The sequence below is a fragment of the Acomys russatus genome, chromosome 31, assembly GCF_903995435.1.
Source record: "Acomys russatus chromosome 31, mAcoRus1.1, whole genome shotgun sequence".
Classification (NCBI taxonomy): domain Eukaryota; kingdom Metazoa; phylum Chordata; class Mammalia; order Rodentia; family Muridae; genus Acomys; species Acomys russatus.
In genome coordinates, this window is record NC_067167.1 from 18,472,561 (window position 1) to 18,496,160 (window position 23,600).

The 23,600-nt window shown below is 44.4% G+C and overlaps 1 protein-coding gene and 1 non-coding gene across 2 annotated transcripts in view; one reads left to right on the forward strand and one right to left on the reverse strand.

Moving 5' to 3' along the window:
* Window positions 1-229: 229 nt before the first annotated feature.
* Window positions 230-23,600, reverse strand: part of Mrpl42 (mitochondrial ribosomal protein L42) — a 52,465-nt gene continuing 29,094 nt past the window's right edge. Inside the window, exons 2-5 of the mRNA XM_051139901.1 lie at window positions 14,984-15,068; window positions 13,685-13,748; window positions 6,586-6,670; window positions 230-420 (exon numbers count right to left, since the gene is read on the reverse strand). Coding sequence (XP_050995858.1) covers window positions 253-420; window positions 6,586-6,670; window positions 13,685-13,748; window positions 14,984-15,050 — 384 coding nt within the window. The 5' untranslated portion in view covers window positions 15,051-15,068 and the 3' untranslated portion in view covers window positions 230-252. The remainder of the gene's footprint in view (window positions 421-6,585; window positions 6,671-13,684; window positions 13,749-14,983; window positions 15,069-23,600) is intronic.
* On the forward strand, window positions 2,168-2,275 carry LOC127183809 (U6 spliceosomal RNA). Its single transcript, XR_007830063.1, has one exon. It is a non-coding gene; the product is annotated as a U6 spliceosomal RNA (small nuclear RNA).

Sequence of the window (23,600 nt, forward strand, 5' to 3'; positions counted from 1 at the left end):
AGGAAAGTAAATAAATCAGCACTGGGAATAAGATCAGCTATTATCAGGAAGGAGGATTGAAAACCGTAACTGAAGTCTAGCATAAACTAGGAGACTTTTTGAAAAACTCTTGCATTCATAAAACTAAGGTGTTCCTTTGTTTTAACTCCAGGTCGTGTAGATTGAAGAATACACTGGAGCAAGCATCCTTGGGGTCAAGTTTCCACATGCAGCGCCATGGCAGAAGCTGTGGGAGTAGAAGCGGGGTGAGACTTACAGCCCGTGTGGGTACCAGCGATGCTTCGTCGTGAAGAACACTTTGCTGAGCTGTTCTATCATGGGTCCCTGCTCAAGGTGGTCGCTTTTTTCTTCTAATTTGGTTTTCAGCACTTGCTCGTGTGTTTCTTCATGATTATGCAAAAGATCTGGTTGAGGGATAGGCTACAAAAGAAGCAAATTACAAACAATAAGTGGAGAACCATAAACTGGGAAGCGTCCGGCCTTATGATGCAACAGTGCACCGCCTTACCGTGGGTAAGTTGTCAGGCACTTTCCGTTAGTTGTGTTATTCAGACTTAGAAATACTCTCTACTCACAAAAAACTCTGGGTTTCTTTTCCAATACTAAAAGTTCTCATTCAATTATTTTCCTCAGTAATAAGGTATTTATTATTTTTATTTCTATTTCCCCAAAGTATACACTAGGGTCCATATTATTTTTTTAACTTGCAATTTGACAGTTTACTTTATATAACAAATGAGAGAACAATGAAAAATATATAGAAGACCTCTAGGGTGGCTTGAATAAGAATGGCCCCCATGCAGCTGAGCGTGGTGGTGCACACCTTTAATCCCAGCACTCGGGAGGCAGAGGCAGGTGGATCGCTGTGAGTTCGAGGCCAGCCTGGTCTACAAAGCGAGTCCAGGACAGTCAAGGCTACACAGAGAAACCCTGTCTCAAAAAACCAAAAAAAAAAAAAAAAAAGAATGGCCCCCATAGGTCATAAATTTGAATGTTTGGTTCACAGTTGATGGACTATTTAGGGAGGACTAGGGGCCTTGGTCTTGTTAGATGAGGTGTGTCACTGGGGGGGTGGGTTCTGAGGTTTCAAAAGCCCCTGCCAGGCCCAGTCTCCCTCTCTGCTTGTAGATTAGATACACGTGGTGGCACATGCCTGTAATTCCAGCACTGGGGAGGCAGAGGCAGATAGATCTCTGTGAGTTCTAGGCCAGCCTGGTCCAGGATAGCCAGGGCTACACAGAAAAACCCCATTTCAAAAAAAAAAAAAAAGAAAAGAAAAAAGTAAAAGAAAAAAAGAAAGAAAGAAAGAAAGAAAAAGATGTAAGCTCTTAGCTATTCCTGCTCCAGCATCGTGCCTGCCTGCCTGTCGCCATGCTCCCTGCCAGGAGGATCATGGACTAACCCTGACACGGTAGGCGAGGTTCCGGTTAAATTGGGCATGGCATCTCTTCACAGCAACTGAACAGTGACTAAGACACCGTCTCACTGAACAGCGACAGTTCCAAGCTGGGCATAGGAATGGTGCATGCCTGCAATCCCCAAACCCAAGAGGCAGAAGCAGGAAGAGCTCTCGCAGTTTGAGGCCAGCCTGTTGTTGACAGTGAGCTGCAGGCCGGGTAAGCACAGACTGGGACCCTGTCTCAAACAAACAAGCAAAGTAGCAAACCAGTCGGGCTAGTCGTTAGCCACTTACTTGCTAGTGGTGTGGTATACCGGCTAGCATGGGAGAGCGTAAGAAGGAATAGTAATGAAGACTAAGAACAGCGCGCTGTCTCTGCTCCTGCTGTTTAGTAGTGCTATAGCCAGTGGCAAGCTAAACCCTTACTTCCCTCTTGTAAAATCAGGAGGAGCATCCATCTCACAAGGTTGGTGAAGGTCAGGTGAATGCATAGTGTGCCTGCTGTTCCTCAAACTGTTACAGACTTCATTTCCCTAAGGCCCCACATAGGACACAGTGCTATTTTTAAGTATATTTTAAAGAAGTACTCCTTAGACAGTTAAAGCAATCTTGAAACAGTCTCTTTTATATAAAGCAGAATGTTAGTCATTGTAAATGACTATCTCTTGAAAGCACTGGCAAGCACAGCATCAAAGCTGTAAGAGCTGTCAGAATCCAGAACAGGGCCACACCTACAGTGCCGAGCCTCAGCTAAAAAGTGTGTAAATAGCGCTTGCTTCAGCAGCACATATACTAAAATTGGAACGAATACAGAGAAGATTAGCATGGCCCCTGCGCAAGGATGACACGCAAATTCGTGAAGTGTTCCATATTAAAAAAAAAAAAGTGTGTAAATAAAGCTGGGGCTTCTGAGAAAGCCCTCTTGCACACGTATCTGATAGCAACAACTGAGACTCACTCAAAACCGCAGCCTGGCACAAAGTCCACTGCAATTACATGCCGAAACTATACTCTGCCCAGCAACTGCCTGGTCAGCCTCGCGCTCCAGCACCCTTCTTGACTCCCGTGAGGAGGAACTGGTGCCTCAAACAGCATCTGTAATCCTCCTCAGCTTGCCGTCAGAACCGTCCCCTTGATCCAGCCTGCGGAGTACAGCTGCCTCTCACCACAGCGTTCATTCCCAAAGCGCTGTGCTCGCAGTTACGCTGATACCTACCCCTGCTGCTACCTGACAGGCTGACAGAGGCTTCGGAGACAAGCTTTCTCTTTTAGGTTTGGGTATTTGTTGCTAAAGGTCAAATGTTTTAAGACAGGCGTGTCGGCACTCACCTGTCATCTCAGCACTGGGGAGGCAGAGACAGAGGACTGTCATTAATCTGAGGATATTCTGAACTATAGTGAACTATAGAAGGAGTTTAAGATAGCTTGGATAGCACAGGGACCCAGCCTGGGCTACAGTGAGATCTGACCTCAAAACACTTACTAACTTTTTTTTTTTTTTTCAAGATAGGGTAAGAACAGTGCTGTATCTGGTCCTGCCACTTAGTGGTAGCCCTCCCTGGCTGTGCTGAACTCTGTGGACCAGGCTGGCCTCGAGACCCACCTGCCTCTGCCTCCTGAGTACTGGATTACAGGTGTGCACCACCACACCTCGGCTAGATTTCCTTACTTAAAAAAAAATTTTTTTTTTCAATATTATAAAGAAGGTGTTTGGAACCAGCAAGATGCCTCAGCAGATAAAAATGCTTCATGAAAAAGCCTGACAACCTGAGTTTGACCCCTCGTACCAACAGAAAGATAGAACTGAGTCTACAAAGTTATCGCCGGCCACTGTCTTAGTCAATGTTTTACTGCTGTGAAGAGACCCCACAGCGTGGCAACTCTTATGAAGGAAAGCACTGAATTGGGGCCTGCTTACGGTTTCAGAGGTTTAGTGCATTATCACCAGTGTGCGAAGGCATGGCGCACACAGGCCGGAGAAGGAGCTAAGAGTTCTACACCCAGATTTGCAGGCAGCAGGAAGACAGAGTGGGACTGGCTTGGGCTTCGGAAACCCTCAAGGCCTCCCCCACTGACACACCTCCTCCAAGGCCACACCTCCTAAGCCCTCTCAAGTAGTGCCACAGTGCAGGATATTTGATCCCATTGTGAATCCCGAGATTGTGAACTGTAAAAACCTGTTTCTTTTTTGGTGTGGTTCAGCCCTAACACACAGCATTTAAGACAGAGCTCTTTAGCCCTTTAAGCTTTCAGCTTTTGCCTTTTCCTCCTGGGCTGCCGGGTGAGCTAGCAAGCTGAGGAGGAAGATCCCTCCTGAGCCATCACTCCAGCTCCAAATGCACCGACTTAATTACATCCACACTTTCTTTTTCTTTATTTCCTTTTATACCAGAATCCCCCAGTACAATGCCTTTATTTTCCTTTAATAGAAATCCTGAGTCACAGGAAAATATTTTTCGAACATATGTACTTTAATAAAATATATACCAGGCAGAAGTAGGAAGAAAACTCTGTTTGCTTGTATCTATGAAAAACAGTCCTGTTCTAGATTCACCAGGGTCGGACCAAGAGTAAGACTGCAGTGCAAGAACGGAGGAGGAAGAAGGTGCTGGACTGACAAATAACAGCAACAGATATAATACCAAAAACTATCAATACAGAAATCTCTAACTTGTCCTTCCTTCCTTCCTTCCTTTTTTAAGTAAAACCTCAAACGGGATTTTTTAAAAAGTAAAAAAAGGCCAGACACCGGCAGTGCCTGCCTTTAGTTTGAGGACTTGGGAGGCAGAGGCAGGCGGTCTCTGAGATCTCTGTAGAGCAGCCTACAGAAAGAGTTCTAGAATAGCCAGGGCTGTTACACAGAGAAACCTTTTTTTTTCAAAACACAAAAAACAAAACAAAACAAAAAAGGTAAGAAAAGATAGTAGACAGCATGATGTGGCAAGTCCAGAGTCCGCGATTGAGTCTGTTTCTTTTCTTTCTTTCTTTTTTTTTTTTTTTAATATTTTTCCTCATCTCCTTTTTTTTTTTATTAATTTATTCATATTACATCTCGATTGTTAGCCCTTCTCCTGTTTCCTCCCATTCTTCCCTCCCTCCCATTTCTCCCCTTCTCCCCTCCCCTATGTCTGTGACTGAGGGAGACCTCCTCCCCCTATATATGCTCTCAGAATATCAAGTCTCTTCTTGGTAACTAGCTATCCTTCCTCTAAGTGCCACCAGGTCTCCCCATCCGGGGGACATGGTCAGAAAAGGGGCACCAGAGTTCGTGTGAGAGTCAGATCTCACTCTCCACTCAACAGTGGAGAATATCATGTTCGTCGGCTAGGTCTTGGTAGGGGTTCGAAGCTTACTGCCTATATTCTCCTTGGCTGGTGCCTTAGTTTGAGGAGGACCCCAGGATCCAGATCTGCCTGTCATAAAGTTCTTCTTGTAGGTTTCCAGGACCCTGTGGGTCCTACTATTTCCTCTTTCTTCCATGCTACTCTTGCCTAAAGTCTCAATCGGATATCCTCTCCTCTGACCCACTTTCTTGGTAAGTAAAGATTTTCATGGTACGTATCCCTTGGCCACAAACAGAACAAAAAAGTAAAAATACACATTTTGAACAAAAAATAATAAAGACAGGTCAAATTAAAATAAATTATACTAAAATGCATTTTTATCTTGTGCATGATTTTTTTTTTTTTTTTAAGAAAAAGAGAAAAAAGTGGGGTGTGGTGGTGCACACCTTTAATCCCAGCGCTCGGGAGGCAGAGGCAGGCGGATCGCTGTGAGTTCGAGGCCAGCCTGGTCTACAAAATGAGTCCAGAACAGCCAAGGCTAACATAGAGACCCTGTCTCGAAAAACCAAAAAAAAAAAAAAAAAAAAAAAAAAAAAAAAAAAGAAAGAAAGAAAAAGAAAAAAAAATTAAACTAGATAATTAATAATATTTGCCCACTGGGAGCTAGAAAGATGCCTCAGCAGTTAGAAGCACTGGCTGCTCTTTCAAAGGAACCGAGTTCAATTCCCAGCACCCACATAGTAGGTCATAACCATCTCTAAGACCAGCTCCAGTGGACCCAATGCTATCTTTTGGCTTCTACAGGCACAAGCCTTGCACGTGATGCACACACATGGTGCAGACAACACTCATACACATACAAAATAATAATAAAAACAAAAACCCCATATTGATGTTACTGAAAAAATGGCCGAGGCTAGGGATAGCTCAGTGGCAAAGAGTACTCTGCTCTTTCAGGGACTTGAATGCAGTTCCCAGCACCCACTCCAGGTAGCTTACAAACACCCACAACTCCACCTCCAAGGGATCTAACATGCCCCTCTGTATGCTCTGGTCATCCATACACACTTGGTGTCCACTCACACAGACACACATACATACATATGAAATAAAAATAAACTTATTTTAAAGCTTGTTAAATTCACCAAACATTAACAAAGATTCTTTGGGCCTTTGCAATGGCAATGGTCCAGCAGGACAGCACACTGCCCCAGGCCTGACCACTTGACTTTCAATACCCAGGACCCGTGTGGTGTGGCTGGAGAGAACTAACTCCCAAAAGCTACCCCGTGATTTCCACACAAGTACCATGGCAAGTGCATGCACACACACAAGTGAACCAGAATCAACAGCACAAATGCTGTGAAACAGTACTCTAAAATACAAGTCTTTCATGACATATGGTAACACACACACGTATATAGACAGATTTATATATATATATATATGTATATATATATATATATATATATATTGACACATGATAGTATAGGATATATATTTTGCAGTTTCATCTTGTGCATGTGAGTATGCACATGCGATACAGGGGATCTGACCTAAAGCCTCACAAATCCTAGGTGAATGTTATACTAATGTCCTATATTAACAAACCTTTTAAAGTGTTTAAATTTTATACAAGGTCTCCCTAAGATGACTTTGCTGTCTTCCTGCTTGAGGCCAAGTGGGTGGGATTTTATAGGTCTCTGCCATCAGGTCCAGTTTTTCTCAAAATTTTTGGGTCATAAACATGATGTCTTAATTGCCCTTCAATAGTTCTCTTATATACTAAAAAACCTTTACGGAAAGAGTACAAAAACTAAGAGGAAAAATCAAGACAGTAAACTAGAAAAGCTGAAAGACCTTAAAGAAATAAAGGCTATCAGACCAACTTCCCGTACATACTTTGGTGTGTTCGTAGGGGATGTCCACAGAAGGGTGGTGGCACACGACTGTCTTGCCGTCGGCTGTCAAAGCGAGCTCTACTTTGCTGCAAAGGAACGTTAGAAATACAGTTAGACTGTACTCAAGGCAGTACGGTTGCTTTTAGGTTTGGGTTTTAGGGTTTTCTTGAGACAAGGTCTCACTCTGTTGCGCACATAGTCACTAATCTCACTATGAGGCTCATACTGGCCTCAAACACATGGCCGTCCTCCTGCCTCTGCCTCCGAAGTGACTAGATAACAGGCACATACCATCACGTCTAACAGAATGGCTTTATTCAGATAGGATCTCATATGTCCCAGGCTGGTTTCCAAGGCACGGTGTAGCCAAGGATGACCTTAAACTCTTGGTCCTTATGACTTTTATTTCTTGTTAAGATTACATGTATGGGGCTGGAGAGATGGCTCAGAGGTTAAGAGCACTGTCTGTTCTTTCATAGGTCATGAGTTCAAGTCCCAGCAACCACATGGTGGCTCACAGCCAGTTGTAATGTGATCTGACTCCTTCTTCTGGCCTGCAGATATACATGCAGGCAGAACACTGTACATGATAATAAATAAATAAATCTTAAATAAAAAAGATTACATGCATGCTCAGCTAGAATAATTACACTTTTTTTTCAGGGGAGCAGTATTAGAGACAGGGTTTCTCTATGTAGGCTTAGCTGTACTAGACTCACTTTCTAGACCAGGCTGGCCTTGAACTCACAACGATCCACCTGCCTCTGCCTCCTGAGTGCTGGGATTAAAGGCGTGCGCCACCACCGCCTGGCTCTAAGTTTCTTTCTTTCTCTTTTAATTTTTTTTAAGATTTATTTATTTGTTATTATGTATACAGTACTCTGGCTGCATGTACATCTGCAGGCTAGAAGAGAGCATCAAATCACATTATAGATGGTTCTAAGCCACCATGTGGTTGTTGGGAATTGAACCCAGGAGCTCTGGAGAAGTCAGTGCCCTTAACCTGTGAGCCATCTCTCTAGCCCTCAGTTTTTTTCTTAATTTGGCTATCATACAAATACTTGAGACATGTATGTGTCTGTGTGTTGTTTTTTGAGACAAGAGTTTCTCGTTGTAGCCCTGTCTGTGGCTGTCCTAGAACTCACTCTGTAGATCAGGCTGGCCTTTAACTCACATCGCTCCACCTACCTCTGCCTCCAGAGTGCTGGGATTAAAGTTGAGCACCACCACAACTGACAACTGAATTCTTAAAGCTGAATCTAACTAATTGAATTTGAAATCGATTCTAAGCAATTAATATTTAAGGTGAAAGATTCGTGCACTATAGCACTTAAAATTTTAAAATCCGTTGGGGCTATAGAGATTGCTCCGTGGGTAAGCGTACTTACTGCCAAAACTAGCAACAGGAGTTTGATCCTCAGGACCCACATAGTAAGAGAGAGCTGTCCTCCCACCACTACATGCATTCCATCGCACGCACATGCACATGCACAAATAAACAAATGTGATAAAAATGTATTTACGAGCCGGGCGTGGTGGCGCATGCCTTTAATCCCAGCACTCGAGAGGCAGAGGCAGGCAGATCGCTGTGAGTTCGAGGCCAGCCTGGTCTACAAAGTGAGTACAGGATGGCCAAGGCTACACAGAGAAACCCTGTCTCGGGAAAAAAAAGGAAAAAAAATGTATTTATGTAGTGTTGCTAATTCAAGTTGATAAACTATGTTAAATATACTTATGTGCTACAATAGTAAAATAGTTCAATTTAAATGTAAAATTAACTAATCACAAATTGCTAAAAGGAACATGTTATATTGCTTGATTAGAAAACCTAGTACCAGGGTCGGAGAGATGGCCCTGTGGTTAAGAGCACTAGCTGTTCTTCCAGAGGACCCAGATTCAATTCCCAGCAACCACATGGCAGCTCACAACTGTCTATAATTCCAGTTCCAGGGGAACTAATGCCCTAACACAGACATATATGCAGGTAAAACACCAATGAACACAAAATAAAAAAGAAAGAAAGAAAGAAAGAAAGAAAGGAAAGAAACCTAGTACCTATAGCATAAGTGACAACGAAGACTATAGTAGAATATGTCAGCTTAACTACTTAAGGAAAATAAACAGTAGTGACTATAAACTGTATTTCAACTGCATTAAGTTGTTTCACTCTGATTTTACCACCGAATTCTAAACATAACTGCAATAACATTTCCACTATCAAATTATATTTGTTTGCTTACTTGTTTTGGGCACAGAGATGGTCTCGCTTTGTACCTCTGGGCTAGCCTGGACCTCACAGAGCTTCACCTGCCCCTGCCTCTCCAGGGCTAGGTAGGATCAAATAAGTGCACCACCATGCGCAGCCCAAACGAGGTTTGTAAACTTTGAAAAAAAGATTTATTGGCCAGGTGTGGTGGCTCATGCCTTTATCCCAGTATCAAAGGCACAGGTAGGTGGATCACTGTGAGTTCTAGGTCAGCCTGGTCTACAAAGTGAGTCCAGGACAGCCAAGGCTACACAGAGAAAACTTGTCTCAAAAAACCAAAAAAAAGTGGATTTTAGCCATGTAGTACAGGATAAACATACTACAATGCACAGACCCAAAGAAGATAACAAGGAGGATCCAAGCTTAAATTTCATTCAGAAGGGGAAAAAGAAGTCAGAGGTAGTGACTGAAGAGAGGGAACAAGGAAGGAGAGGGAGCACAGAGAGATACGAGGGTGGAGAGCAGACCTGGGGAGAGCTGCAATGAGGCTGGGGACAGAAGGCCTGTAAAGAAAAGAGAAACTGTGGCGGGGGCATCTCTGTGACAAGCTGGAGACCTAAGTCAGGGTAGGTCCTGGGAGGATGTGAGGGGGACTCCTGGTAGCAGGGGCCACAGAGACTGAAGAGGACACCCTCTAACTAGGTAAGTCTCCCAGTAGAGGGAGGGAATAATCAACCCACCCACAAAAACTTACCCTGCCTACAAGGCGTGCAGGGATAAAGATAGGGCAGACAGAGCAGAGATTGAGGGACACAGCCAGGCAGATGCCATAACTAGGCTTTGTCCAACCAACTTCTGGCCTATCCCATGGGAGAGAGCCAAGCCCTGACACTATTAATGATACTCTGCTATGGTCGCAGACAGGAGCCTCTCAGAGTTGTCCTTTGAGAGGCTCCACCCAGCAACGGTTCAGAACAGGTGCTGAGACTCACAGCCAAACATTGGGAGATATGTAGGGAGTCCTATGGTAGAATGGGGGAAGGAGAGAAGGACCTGAAGGTGACAGGAGCTTCTGAAGTAGACCAACAGAGCCAACTACCCAGGGCCCAGAGGGGCCTGCTGAGGTTGAAGCACTAAGAGCCATGCACGGACTGGCCTAGGCCCCCTACAAGGATATAGCCAATGGGCAGCTCAGGACCCTGGTTCAATTCCCAGCACCTACTCACAAGGAAGTCAGCAACTCCAGTTCCAGGATATCTGACACTCTCTTCTGACTGCCACAGACAGCAGGAACACACATGGTGCACATACATACACGCTCGCAAAAATACTCCTCACACATAATAAATTTAAAAGAAAACATAAAAAAATCCTGGGCATGGTGACATACACATAAGCACTGGTGGGAGAAACAGGAGTCCAAGGCCAGACTCAGCTATATAGTAAACTTGAGTCTACTATGCTGTTTTTTGTTTGTTATTTACTAAAATTTGCAATAAAACACCCACAACTTAAAAAAACATATTGCATTTTCAGCACATCAACTCTGCTGCAAAAAATAAAAATAAAAATAAAAATGAGGGGCTGGAGAGATGGCTCAGAGGTTAAGAGCGCTGACTGCTCACCCAGAGGTCTTAAGTTCGATTCCCAGCAACCACATGGTAGCCCATAACCACCTGTGGTGTGATCTAATGCCCTTTTCTGTCATGCAAGCAAGCACTGTATACATAATAAATAAATAAAGCTTGAAAAAATATTTTAAAAAATAAAAATGAACACATCATACGCTATTCCTAGTTCTTGGAACAGTGACTAAGTTGAATAAATACCAAACAAACGATGCTGAATACAACCGTGTAGTTTGCTCTCCTCAGTAGTAATCCACATTTTATTTATGGATGCATTAATTTCTAAGGAGACATACAAATGAGTTTCACTGTGACATTTTATATGTCACTATTCTCTGTTTTTATTCTTCCCAACCCTTCTGGATGGTTCTCTCGGATGATAATCCAAGTTTAAATACGCCACTTGGATTTCTGCTTTTTTTTTTTTGGTTGTTTGCAGGTTTTGTTTTTACTAGAATATGTGGAACCAATATTATGGTTCAAGTGAAATGGCGGAGTAGTGGAGTAGCTTGCAAAGAGCCTTTCCTTGAAGCCCAAGTCTCAACATTTGGATTAAATCCAACTAGATAAGGTAAAGCTACTAAAGAAACTGATAAAGGGAAGAAAATATGAAAACCAAGATCAGTGGTCTTGATAAGAGTAGCCCCTCCTACTTCCTCCTGTTAAACCATGGAGGGCCTATGAGAGTGGTGCCTTAACTAAAGCCCAAAGCAGAAAGGGTTATTTTTGTCTTTTGCTTCTGCTTAAGGATCAGAAAATCTTCTCTATAAAAAAAGATTGTTAAATAAAACTATACGAGGGCTTTGGTTTGGACTGAGCTCTTCCAGTAGATCCAACAAACCAAATAACAGGGACTTGCTCAGTTGACTTTCCGTCCCCCAAGCCCCATCTCAGATATCTGATGTGAGTGAAACAGGAGGCTGGAGGTGAGAGGTGAGCGCTTGAGAAACTTGAGTTTAGCCCTAAGATTAGGAAGGTCTTCCTACTTGATATAAAAGGAAAAGAGGCTGAGACCACTCTTCATTGTCTTCCAGCTTTCTTTCTTTCTTTTTTTTTTTTTTTGGTTTTTCGAGACAGGGTTTCTCTGTGCAGCCTTGGCCATCCTGGACTCACTTTGTAGACCAGGCTGGCCTCGAACTCACAGTGATCCGCCTGCCTCTGCCTCCCGAGTGCTGGGATTAAAGGCGTGCGCCACCACGCCCGGCTCTGTCTTTCAGCCTCTTTCTACCTGGGAAGCAAAGTGCCATTGGTTGATTCATTCAACACTTGCTCTATTTTATAGAGTGAAGCACTGCCAGGCTCTAGAACCACAGTTAAAAACCATGATGTGTAAAGCTGTAATTTTGTCTTCTGGCAAGCGGGAGAGTAAATATTCTAGGCTTCTCAGACCACAAGGTCTCTGTTACATCTACAGGAATGTGCCTTCATAGCAGGGGATGGAAAGCAAGCCTAAAATATGTAAATCAGTGAGCGTGGCTGAGCTCCAACAAGCATCAGTTGTGGAATTAGGTGAGAAGGATTTGATTGGTGCCAAGAAACAATTTGCCCAAAACCGGTCCCAGATCACTTCACTTAGCCTAGTGAGAGGCTTAAAATGTGACATTTAACTCCAAAAAGCTTTATCGCATGATAGCAACTCCTACCAAAAACTATGTTTAGTGGCTTCAGTTTTAAACAAATATAAATCTGGAACAAATTATGAAAAAAAAAAAAAGGGCCCATAAAGTCTAGACTGTGATGTGTTCTACAAGATGAGAAACTATGAGAAGCAGGAGTCGGAGCTGGAGGTGGCAGAGGAAGTGCTTTATTCTAGACTGAAATAAAGTTCAGAGATTTATTACCAAACACATGACACTTGCTTAATAAAGAAAAAGAAAAAATAAAACAAGAAAGGAAAAAAACTAATAAAACCAGCTTGAGCAATACACAGAGGTCAACTAGGGACATTAGAATCTGACCAGTAGCCGGGCGTGGTGGTGCATGCCTTTGGTCCCAGCACTCGGGAGGCAGAAGCAGAAGGATCGCTGTGAGTTCGAGGCCAGCCTGGTCTACAAAGCGAGTCCAGGACAGCCAAGGCTACACAGAGAGACCCTGTCTTGGAAAGGGGGGGGGGGGGGAATCTAACCAGTAAAAGTAGATGCTATATCAGTGTTTTATTTCTCAGATATGGTAACGATTTTGTAGGTATAGAGAATAAATTTATTCTTAGAAGAGTGTGATTAGTGTTTAGGAATAAAAGTGTGCAAACTGCTTTAGTGAAAAACTGAATGTGAGAACAAGTAGGGCATAGTCTTTATAACAACAGACACATTTAGGTGATGGTACATAGGGCTTTTGTTATGTTTTAACTTGGAGTCTGGAGTCTGCACTTACAATTTCACGGCCTGCTTACCCTCATCCTTGTGCTAGCCCTTTCTTCTCTTCCTCTTTATCCTTTTGAGTCTCCTTCCTTCCATGTGAGGCGGAGGAAGTTGAACAAAATGAATTGTCAGGCAGAATTGCTAAGGGTGGCAAACCCCTCCACTTGCAAGTCCCTTGCCTCCCTCAGGCATGAGTCCCCCTTTATCTTCCACTTCTTTCTGGAACAGCCTGGATTCCCCTTCAGTCATTTCAGGGTGGGTCTGGGCTTCTCTCTCAGGCTTTCTAGATCTTTCCCTTTCTTTTTGGCAGTTACAGAACACTGCAATGAAAACTGTGGGGGTTGTGGGGGGGTGTCTGGGGGGGGGGGGGGGGGGGGGGGGGGGGGGTGGGGTGGTTGCCAGTCACAGATTAGATGTGACAGATAAGTAGATATAAGCCCTAACATAAAACTATAAAAGTGAATTAAACTTTGCAAACAGTTAAAGCCTGCTTCAGAAAAAGAGCAAGCCTGTTAGAGCAGACATGAGCATTCGCTGCGACACAATAGTAATTGCTTTTATCTAAAATGTGTACACTCCGGATACCATATCAATAAGACACAATTTTAAAAACAAAAATAAAGACAGAATAATCAAGCCAGGGAGGGTGGTGCACATCTTTAATCCCAGCACTTGGGAGGCAAAGGCAGGCGGATCTTTTTGAGTTTGAGACCAATCTGGTCTACAAAGCGCGTTCCAGGACAGCCAGGGCTACACAGAGAAACCCTGTCTTGAAAAACAAAAACAAAAACAACGCCCCCCCCCCCAAAAAAAACCCCAGAAAAATCAGAAAAGCAATCCTAAGATACAACTAAGACTGCTATTTTCAACAGATTTTTTTTTCCAGATTTTTTAAAAAATACATACCAATTGTAGTCATCTGGAAGAGAAGAATATGTAGACTTACAGCAAGCACTTGACAAAGCTCCATCTGTAAAAACCCACAGAGTACAATAGTTTAGCTCATCTCTCATAAAGGTAAATCTAGACATCAACCAGTAAGCGCCTTTTGTTTGCTTTCGTTGGTCTCTATGACAGAGAAGGGGACTAGGGAGATGCTAAAGAGCAAGGAGGGGGGGACACAGGAGGCCAGCGGAGGACTGTTCCATGTTCTCCCTCATACGGAAATCTAGATTTAAATATATTGTGTGACATCGACAGGAAAAGGAAGACTAGGAAGGAACCAGCAAAACAAAGCAGGAGGAATGGAGTGAGCGAGTATGCTACATGGATCAGGTATGCACAAAAAGGTCATAATAATGAAAATAGGGGCGGGGCACTTTTTTGGGGGGTGGGGAGGTGATGTCTTTTTTTTTTTCTCTTCAAGATAGAGTTTCTTTGTGTAGCCCTGGCTGTCCTGGAACTGGCTTTGTAGACCAGTCTGGTCTTGAACTTACAGAGAACCAAGTGCCTCTGCCTCCCAAGCGCTGGGATTAAAGGCGTCTGCCACCACGCTCCAGCAAAAGTTATTTTGAGTGCTGACTAGAAGATACAGCAATTTGATTTTTACTAATCAGTATTTTATGAGTCTCACTATGTAGCCATGGTTGGTCTGAAGCTCATTAAGTGTGCCAGGTTAGCCTTGATCTCAGAGGCCTGCTTGCCTCTGCCTTCGAAGCGTTTAGGGTTACAGACTTGTGTCACCATGCTCATCTCACTACAGTGGCTTTTTGTTGTTATTCTAAGACATGGACTCTCTTTCTCTACATAGCCCTGGCTGACCTGGAACCCACTATCCAGTCCAGACTGGTTTCGAACCATAGAGATCCTCCAGCCTCTGCCTCCCAAGTGCTGGGATTAAAGGCATGCGCCATCCTGCCCAGCTCACTACAGTAACTTCTAAAAGCACAGATAAGCTGGGCGTGGTGGTGCATACCTTTAATCCCAGCACTCGGGAGGCAGAGGCAGGTGGATCGCTGTGAGTCTGAGGCCAGCCTGGGCTACAGAGTCCAGGACAGCCAAGGCTACACAGAGAAACCCTGTCTGGAAAAACAAAACAAAAAAGGGATGTAGCATAACTTATTTATTCTTTTTGACTGACATTAAATTTTGTCTTCTTTTCATGATTGCAAATAGCAGGCATATAAAATAACAAAATGCTTTAAATAGTCTAGATTTGAAAAAGCATAGAACTTTTTTTATTAAAAAAAAAAAAGCCTCACTTACTTTGAATTGGAAATAGATGCTTCCAGAGAGTTCTGTTTGATATCACCCATTTTACTGCTGCCGCCATGATCCTTATCAAGTGATTTAAAAACAAAAACAAAAACCCCCGGTATTGTGAAGAGAGACTGCCTCTGAAATCGGTCTCTAGGCACTCGGATTTTCACTCCTGCTTAAGAGATAAAGAAGAATCAGCTACCAAAGTAAACAAACACTACAATAAGAGAGGAGACACTAGGCAGCGCGAGTCATTTGCAGACAAGGCCTTTAAACTTCGCAGCTGCACACGGCAACAGGCCCAAGAGTGGGGACATCAGACATGAGAAGGCCAATGGCCTACAGCATTCTCTTAAACGCACCCTTCTCGAGCCGGGCGTGGTGGCACACGCCTTTAATCCCAGCACTCGGGAGGCAGAGGCAGGCGGATCGCTGTGAGTTCGAGGCCAGCCTGGTCTACAAAGTGAGTCCAGGATGGTCAAGGCTACACAGAGAAACCCTGTCTCGAAAAAAACCAAAAAAAAAAAAAAAACAAAACGCACCCTTCTCACCACTCAGTGCACTCTGTTTCTCTTCCTGGGTGCTCGGGGACCACATAGTTACTCAGAAAGCCATTCACACATAATGCAACAGAGCACAGGCCTCCTCGAGCACCAGCAGGTCTACGTACTAACGCCCAAGTACCACACAGAAGACCTTAGCACTTACAGTAATACTGTTTCTGATAAAAGGGAAAATTCAAGCTTGGGCATGGTGGTGCACGCCTTTAATCCCAGCACTCGGGAGGCAGAGGCAGGAGGATTGATGTGAGTTCGAGGCCAGCCTGGTCTACAAAGCGAGTCCAGGACGACTAACAGAGAAACCTTGTCTCGAAACCTCACCCCCCCTTTCCAAAAAAGAAAAAAGAAAGGGAAAATTCAACAAGACCTATCTTTGATCCATAAAAAAAACTAAGAGGGACAAATTGATGTCACCATCTTAGAAGTTTTAAACAAGCGCTTTTTATCACCATTTCATCTTTGCTGTCCCACAACATTTAAAGGTATGTCAAGCCTTATTTTTGAATCATGAGTTTGGGGCTGGAGAGATGGCTCAGCGGTTAAGAGAACTGACTGCTTTCCCAAAGGTTCTGAGTTCAATTCCCAGCAACCACATGGTGGCTCACAACCATCTAAACTCTAACCTAATGTGCACTGTATACTAAATAAATAAATCTTGAGTCATGAATTTTATTTATTTTTTGTTTGTTTTTCAAGACAGGGTTTCTCTGTATAGCCTTAGCTGTCCTGGACTTGCTTTGTAGACCAAGCTAGCCCCGAACTCACATTGACCCTCCTGCCTCTGCCTCCTGTGTGCTGGGATTAAAGGCGTGCAGCACCACACTCGGCAAATCATTTACTTTTTAAAGGACTTGCTTCTAAAGACTTTGGAACTGTTCACTTAGAAAGCGGAAAATCTGGGGCTGGAGAGATGGCTCAGAGGTTAAGGGCACTGGCTGCTCTTCCAGAGGTTCTGAGTTCAATTCCCAACAACCACATGGTGGGTGGCTCACAACCATCTACAATGAGAGCTGGTGCCCTCTTCTAGCCTACAGGCATAGATAGATGCAGGCTGAATGCCGTGTAAATAATAAATACAGGAGGCAAGTCATTAACTAAATGGCCTTCCAATTCTTCAGTGGTAAACTTCAGAAAGCAACTACCGTTTTCATGAGACGTTATGATAAATAGTGGTATGTAATTACTGCGCTCCTACTTTCTTTGTCTCAACGACTGATTGTGCCCTTCCCTAGCTCAACAGGCAGGAAAGGGAACAGGACCCGGGCTCATGGCTGACATTAGCAGAACCCTGCAACTTGCTAACCCGAGTTCTTTCAGCGTGCTATGTATTGTTTTAGTTGCCCACTGTTTAACTGGTGGCATGCACGAGACACAAACCCACGTCCTCTGATTACAGGACAAAAATCAAAGCGTTTGTAGGAGACTTTAAGTTTCCTCTGTTCTCTCTGGCTTAGCTAGCACGCCCCCCAAACTATTGCTCCAAAGAGAAACTTCCGAGGCACCGAATTCAGGTCCAAACAAAACGCCCCGGAGGGTCTTAAGTTTGAGGAAAGGAAGCACAGGAATTATTGAAAGACCTGGATCGGGAAGGGTCTCAGGAGTCGCAAGGTCAACGTAGTGCAGCGGGACACACGGCTGGTGTGCTACACGCCGGCCCGTCGGCGGGACGCAGCCAGGGGACACCCGCAGCCTCGCCAGGCGGCCAAGGACAGTCAGAAAAGCCCTCAACAGCTAGGGGCAAGCCTTTCAGACCTATCCTAAAAGAGAAGAGAGCAGCGGCGACCTCCACAGTTACTCACCGCGGGCCCGCCATCTTGCTTCAATCCTGGTCCTAAAGATGCCTCCAAGCGCGCGCCACAGGCCCGCGAAGCACTCTGGGAGTCGTAGTCTCTGCGGGAAAAGCAGTCTGGTTGCTGAAGGAAGGCTAGAAGGGCAGCCATGGCTACCCGGTATTTTGCTGCAGACGCTTAGACTCAGGGTTACCAGAGGTGCTCAGACAACAAAATGCCTACCCTCCCGATTTTAGTAGCGGGTACTATTTAAAATAATAACAGCAAAAACAATTTTATATTAGTATTCAGAGAGATGATAGATTATTCCGTAATGGATGAATTCAGTTTTCTCTTTGAAGACAAGATGCCAGGGAATTCAAATGTGAGGCCTAGGATCTGATCGGCTGGATATAGGAGCTGAAAGGGCGACATTCCGGGTGTGATATGCTGACTAGCTTGAAGGCTAGTCAAAACACAGGAGAGGAAAGACTAATAGAACCGGTTGGAAGTTGTCTGATAGGGGTGGAAATGAATTAATTCCCTTTGGGAGTTGTTGACTTGGGGAGTCATCTGAGGTACCCAAGCGGTAATATATGAAGAGCCTAGAGAGTAAAGGTTAGGCTAGATAGGAATATAACGCCTTGGGAATGGGGGCCGGGGATTAGCTTGGTGATAAGAACATGCCTGAGGTCCTGGATTTCATCTCCAGTACCACAAAAAAACATAATAAAGCTATGGGAATATTGGGGTGGTGTAGTGTAGTGGGGATAAATATGTTTTTGTTTTGATCCCAAGTGTGGGATGGGGAGCAGACTTGTGAGATAGCAGGTGATGTTTATCCACTAAAAGACTTCCTGGGGGGAGTGGGCGGGGCTTGGTTTTTGCCAGCTGAAAAACATCCTAGTACAGACTCTGATAGGAATATATATATATTCAAAACAGGAGGCTGTTTGGGTCTTGGTATTGTTTGGCTGCTCATCACTCCACTTCTAGACGCTCCTAGAGAGAATTGTTCTAGGGAAGGCTTCAAGGCTTTGGGCTCTGGCTGAGGCTCCAGTTCCGGTTGCTCCAGGTTCCAGCAACAACTTTGGTGGAATTGCTGGTCGGCTGATATCCGGCTGACTCCGCCAGGGGAATCGTTCCCAGGAACTGATACCCAGAAGGTTTCATTCTTGTTCTCCTTAATCTCCTTTCCCTCCTGTTTAGGGCAGTCAGGTTGTAAGGGAGGTACATTCATTTAATGAGTTCATAATAAAGTGTAATTGTTAAGGAAACTGAGCCTACAGTGTAGGGAGAAAATATGGGAATAATGGAAGAAAGCTCCAAACAGGACCAAGGGGGCTCTAATACTTAGAGGTCAAATGTAAGAGGTCATCTGGCATGGAAATATCTGAAAAGAGACATTCTAATAAACAAACAAATAGCAAACTCAAAACACTAGCAAATAGCTTACATTGGCATACATAAAGGTGATTTGGCCTGGAATAGTGGTGCACACCTTTAGTCCTAACACTAGGAAGGCAGAGGCAGGTAGATCTCTGTGAGTCCAAGGCCAGTCTGGTCTGTGTAGAGAATTCTAGAACAGCCATGACTATACAGGGAAACCCTGACTTAAAAAAAAAAAAAAGACAAAAATTAGATGCATAATAAGGTAACTGATCTAGAAATGACAAGAATTGTTTTATAAATTTATCTGTATTACTTGTAGGCTCAGCTAGCAATCAATCAAGACACAGACACTTGTTATATTTTAAAACAGCCTTAGCGTGGGGCAGGGCAGATAACAATCTTCTAAACTACTTTTCATAGTAAGGCCTCAGGCATGGGATCCCTGTCTCAATCCCATGCCATCTGTTTCCAATAACTTCTATCAAGCTGCCTCCCATCTACAATCCCATGTACTTGCTCATGTTCTTCATCTGGGCCGGATTCTCCATCTCCTAGCCCCACCTATCTCCTTTGTCCTGCCCAGGTGGGACGGGTTTTTATTAAACAAAAGGTGGGTCACACAGACAACAAACAGTAATTAGTATCAAAATACATCAGACCATCCCCCAACAACAAGACAAGTTATCCAGTTTGTGATGACTTTGGGGAATAGGTTTATAAGCCCTGAACTTCCTGATGCAAAAATTTTACAAAAGAGTGACGTGCCAGGTAGGTGGCACAGGTCTGTGATCTCAGCACTTAGGAGCCTGAAGGCGCAGGATTGCCGTGGGTGCAGCGCCAGTCTGGGCTCTCCCATAGCAAGTCTCAGGCTAGCCAGGACTACACAGTGAGACCCTGTCTCCAGAATAATGATCACATGATTATTATTTATAATACTAAACATAATAACATAATATTTAAATAATTAAGTAATAAAGTAGCTAATAATAACAAGAACTCAAATTATAAGGGATTCAAGGAAAGCAGTGCAGTGACTAAGACACTACCACCTTACCTTGACTCTAATTGTGTCTGCTTAGACATTAAATAGCCTTGGGTGGTGGCGCATGCCTTTAATCCCACACTCAAGAGGATCTCTGTGAGTTGAAGGCCAGCCTGGTCTACAAAGTGAGTCCAGGACAGCCAAGGCTACACAGAGAAACCCCATCTTGAAAAACCAAAAAATAAAAATAAAAAATAAAATAAAATTTAAAAAGATTGCAAAGTTTTAAATTAAAAAATAACTCAGGCGGTAGGGGTACATCCCTTTAATACCAGCATTTGGGAGGCAGAGGCAGGTGGATATCTGAATTCAAGGCCATCCTGGTCTACCGAGGGTGTTTCAGGACAGCCAGGACTACACAGAAAAACTGTGTCTCGGAAAAACCACAATGAAAAAAAAAGCCAAGCATGATACACATATTGAATCTCTCAGCACTTGGAAGGCAGAAAGGATCAAATCTCTGTGAGTTTGAGGCCAGCTTGGTCTATGCAGCAAGTTCTAGGCCACCCTAATCTCATTTTCATTTTTGATGAGAATAATCTAGGTATGTGGATATGTTGTTAATCAGTATAGCGCTCAGAATCTGGCTGGGTACTGCCCACACTCCCAGCACCTGGGAGACAGGAGCATCACTGAATTCGATAGTCTTGTGTTCTTGGTACCTTCCTTTTTCTTCCAACCTTCCATCCGCCCTCCTGCATTTCTACCTGCTGTGTCTGGGTTAAGGGGACTGCAGGGCACTAATGTGCTAAGTAACTTAGTGCCCGAGTCTCTGATTCAGGAGTCTTGTGGAGCTATTAAACCCAACAGCCCAAGGATCCAGAACTGTGTTCTTATTTGATGAAGGCAACATTTTGATCATTTGGTGAAACCTGCATAGAAGTTTTTCAACCAACTGTAATTTCAGAGATAGAAATTGGGTGTTATTTGTTCTTCCTCGTACTGAGGACCTACAATCCACAATATGGACACCTGGGGATCAACTGGAACTCCAACAGTCTGGGACTTCTAACACTTGAACCAAGATAGCTTTTGGTTTTGTTTGTTTGTTTTGGTTTTTCAAGACAAGGTTTCTCTGTGTATTCTTAGCTGTCCTGGACTCACTTTGTGGACTAGGCTGGCCTCAAACTCACAGCGATCTGCCTGCCTCTGCCTCCCGATAAAGGTGTGCGCTGCTGCCGCTGCCGCTGCCACCACCACCACCAGTTGAACCTACATAGTGTAAGCAGAAAGCAAAAGGGAGGCATGGTACGGGCCAGAAGAATTCAGAAAAACAGAGCAAGCCAAGTGCCTGCCAAGGCTGCCAGAGCGATTGTGTTGATTTTCTTGATCAGGTCAGATAATATGACTTGGGCTCTCATGCTTTGGGTCTTTGCTGTTTCCGGTAGATATACAGATGCAGAGGCTTGCATCCAGAGCTCTGGAGATCAGACCTGGCTGGGAATGCTGTGCTTATGGACTTGTACTTAACACATCTAATAAGCTTCGGGGGTGAGAGAATACTCTGGAAGTCTGAAGAGCTCTGTTCCAGACTGGATTTGATCCCAAACCACTGAACCCCATCCCTGCTGTTCTGATTGGCAAACTCTACAACCAGGAATTGGGAGCTGGGAGTGGTGGCCCATGCCTTCAATCCCAGCACTCTGGAGGTAAGGTCAACCTGGTCTACCTATAGAGTTTTAGGTCAGCCAAGGCATAGAGAGATACAGTCTTGCAAACAAACCAGGAGTTGGGGTGCCGGAGAGATGGCTCAGAGATTAGGGGCACTGGCTGTTGTTCCAGAAGTCCTGAGTTCAATTTCAAGCAACCACATGATGGCTCACAATTTATTTATTTATTTTGAGACAAGGTTTCTCTGTGTAGCCTTGGCTGTCCTGGACTAACTTTGTAAACCAGGCTGGCCTCGAACTTACAACGATCCGTCTGCCTCTGCCTCCCAAGTGCTGGGATTACATGGGTGCATTTGAGCCTATAAAGTCTCAAAGTGACATCCATAAGTGACAAAAACAACAACAAGGAATTGGGTCAGCTCAACCTAGCCTTGTCCCTTCTTTTTCTTTTCCTTTCTCCATTTTTTTTCCTCCTTTTTCTAGTGCTGAGCTTGAACCCAGGACCTCATGAATGCTGGATGAGCACTCTTCCACTGCTGCATCCTCGCCAGGAAGAAAAACAAACAAAAACAAAACCCGGTCCAGTCCTTCTAGAACTAGGTGGATTATTTCTGCAGATTGTGGCGCACATTGAGGAGATGGTTGGGACTTGAAGCTGTACCAAGCTTCAGTGAGCTACACTAGGTGGGAGGAAATGACAAGGCCCTTTAGGCTGGGACTAGCTGAGTGCGCAGTCACCAGGCAGAAGCTCAGGGACACGGAACCTGAGAGGGTGGTGCACAGAGGCAGTGGCGGGGAGAGGTTCTGTAGTTACCTGTCCCTGCCAAGCTTCCTGCCAAAAGCTGAGTCACCATCCTCTGGAATTCTCTTTCCGTTGGGAAACTGGCCCAGAGCCTGGAGAGAAGTGTGGATGTGGAGGTCCCCCTCTTTTTCCAGACCACTGTAGCACCATGAAGAAGGGGCCTCTACAGAATCGGGGGTACCTGCTGCCCCTCCTTTTCTAGATCACTGTAATATGGGGAGGAGGGGCCTCTACAGAATGGGGGGGGGCGCTTTCTCTTCAAGGTGCTGATAACACAAGTGTCTTGGAAAACAGAAAGCACCAACAAAGGCTTGTAATATTACCCAGAATCTCCTGAGCATTATCTTCCCTGACTCAGGACCTTGTATACCAATGGTTCCTTCCCAACTAACGCCATGACCCTTTAATACAGTGCCTGGTGTTGTGGTGACAGCCAGCCTTACACTTATTTTTGTTGCTAGTGCATAAGCTTGCTACTGTTATGAATTGTAATGCAAATATCTGTGTTTTCTGATGGCCTTAGGTGCCCCTGGTGAAAGGGTCAACGAACACCCAAGGGGTCACCACCCACAGGTTGAGAAACACTGCTCTACAGTGAGATAATGCCTTCAGGGACTGCTGACGACCCAGGATGACTCTCTTCACATTCCTCAGGCCCTGTGTTGCTTAACAATCTAAGTGTTTGGCTTCTTACTTGGAGGCGTGAGTGTAAGGCAGCAGGCATTCTCTCCCGCCCCGTGTCTTGTTTTGTATTAGCAGTCAGCCTTTTCTTTCCACCCACTGCCTGCCTGAGTCAGTATCCATGAACCCTTCTCTCATAGATACTTCTGTCTTGACCGCCCACAAAACAGTTTCCCAGCAGTGCCAGAAACAATAAAGGAACTCGCAAACAAATACTTCTTACTGGCAACTGTTGTGAATGGAAAGAGGGCTTCGATTAAAGATAGACCCTTTTTTTTTTTTAATTTTTTATTAATTTATTCTTGTTACATCTCAATGTTTATCCCATCCCTTGTATCCTCCCATTCTCCCCCCTCCCATTTTTCCATTATTCCCCTCCCCTATGACTGTTCCTGAGGGGGATTACCTCCCCCTGTACATGCTCATAGGGTATCAAGTCTCTTCTTGGCAACCTGCTGTCCTTCCTCTGAGTGCCACCAGGTCTCCCCCTCCAGGGGACATGGTCAAATGTGAGGCACCAGAGTACGTGAGAAAGATAGACCATTTTCTAAATAAAGTTTTCTTTTATTCCTTCTCTCTCTCTCTCTCTCTCTCTCTCTGTTTCTCTGTCTCTCTCTCATAACCAGGGCCTTGCCATATAGCCCAAGCTGGCCCCTGACTGCTTACTTCAGCCTTCTGAATTCTACGATTATAAGTCTGCATCATCACTTCAAGTCTCTCTCAGGTCTCTTTGAAGCACAAGAGAGTTTGTGGAAAAGCTGCCACAG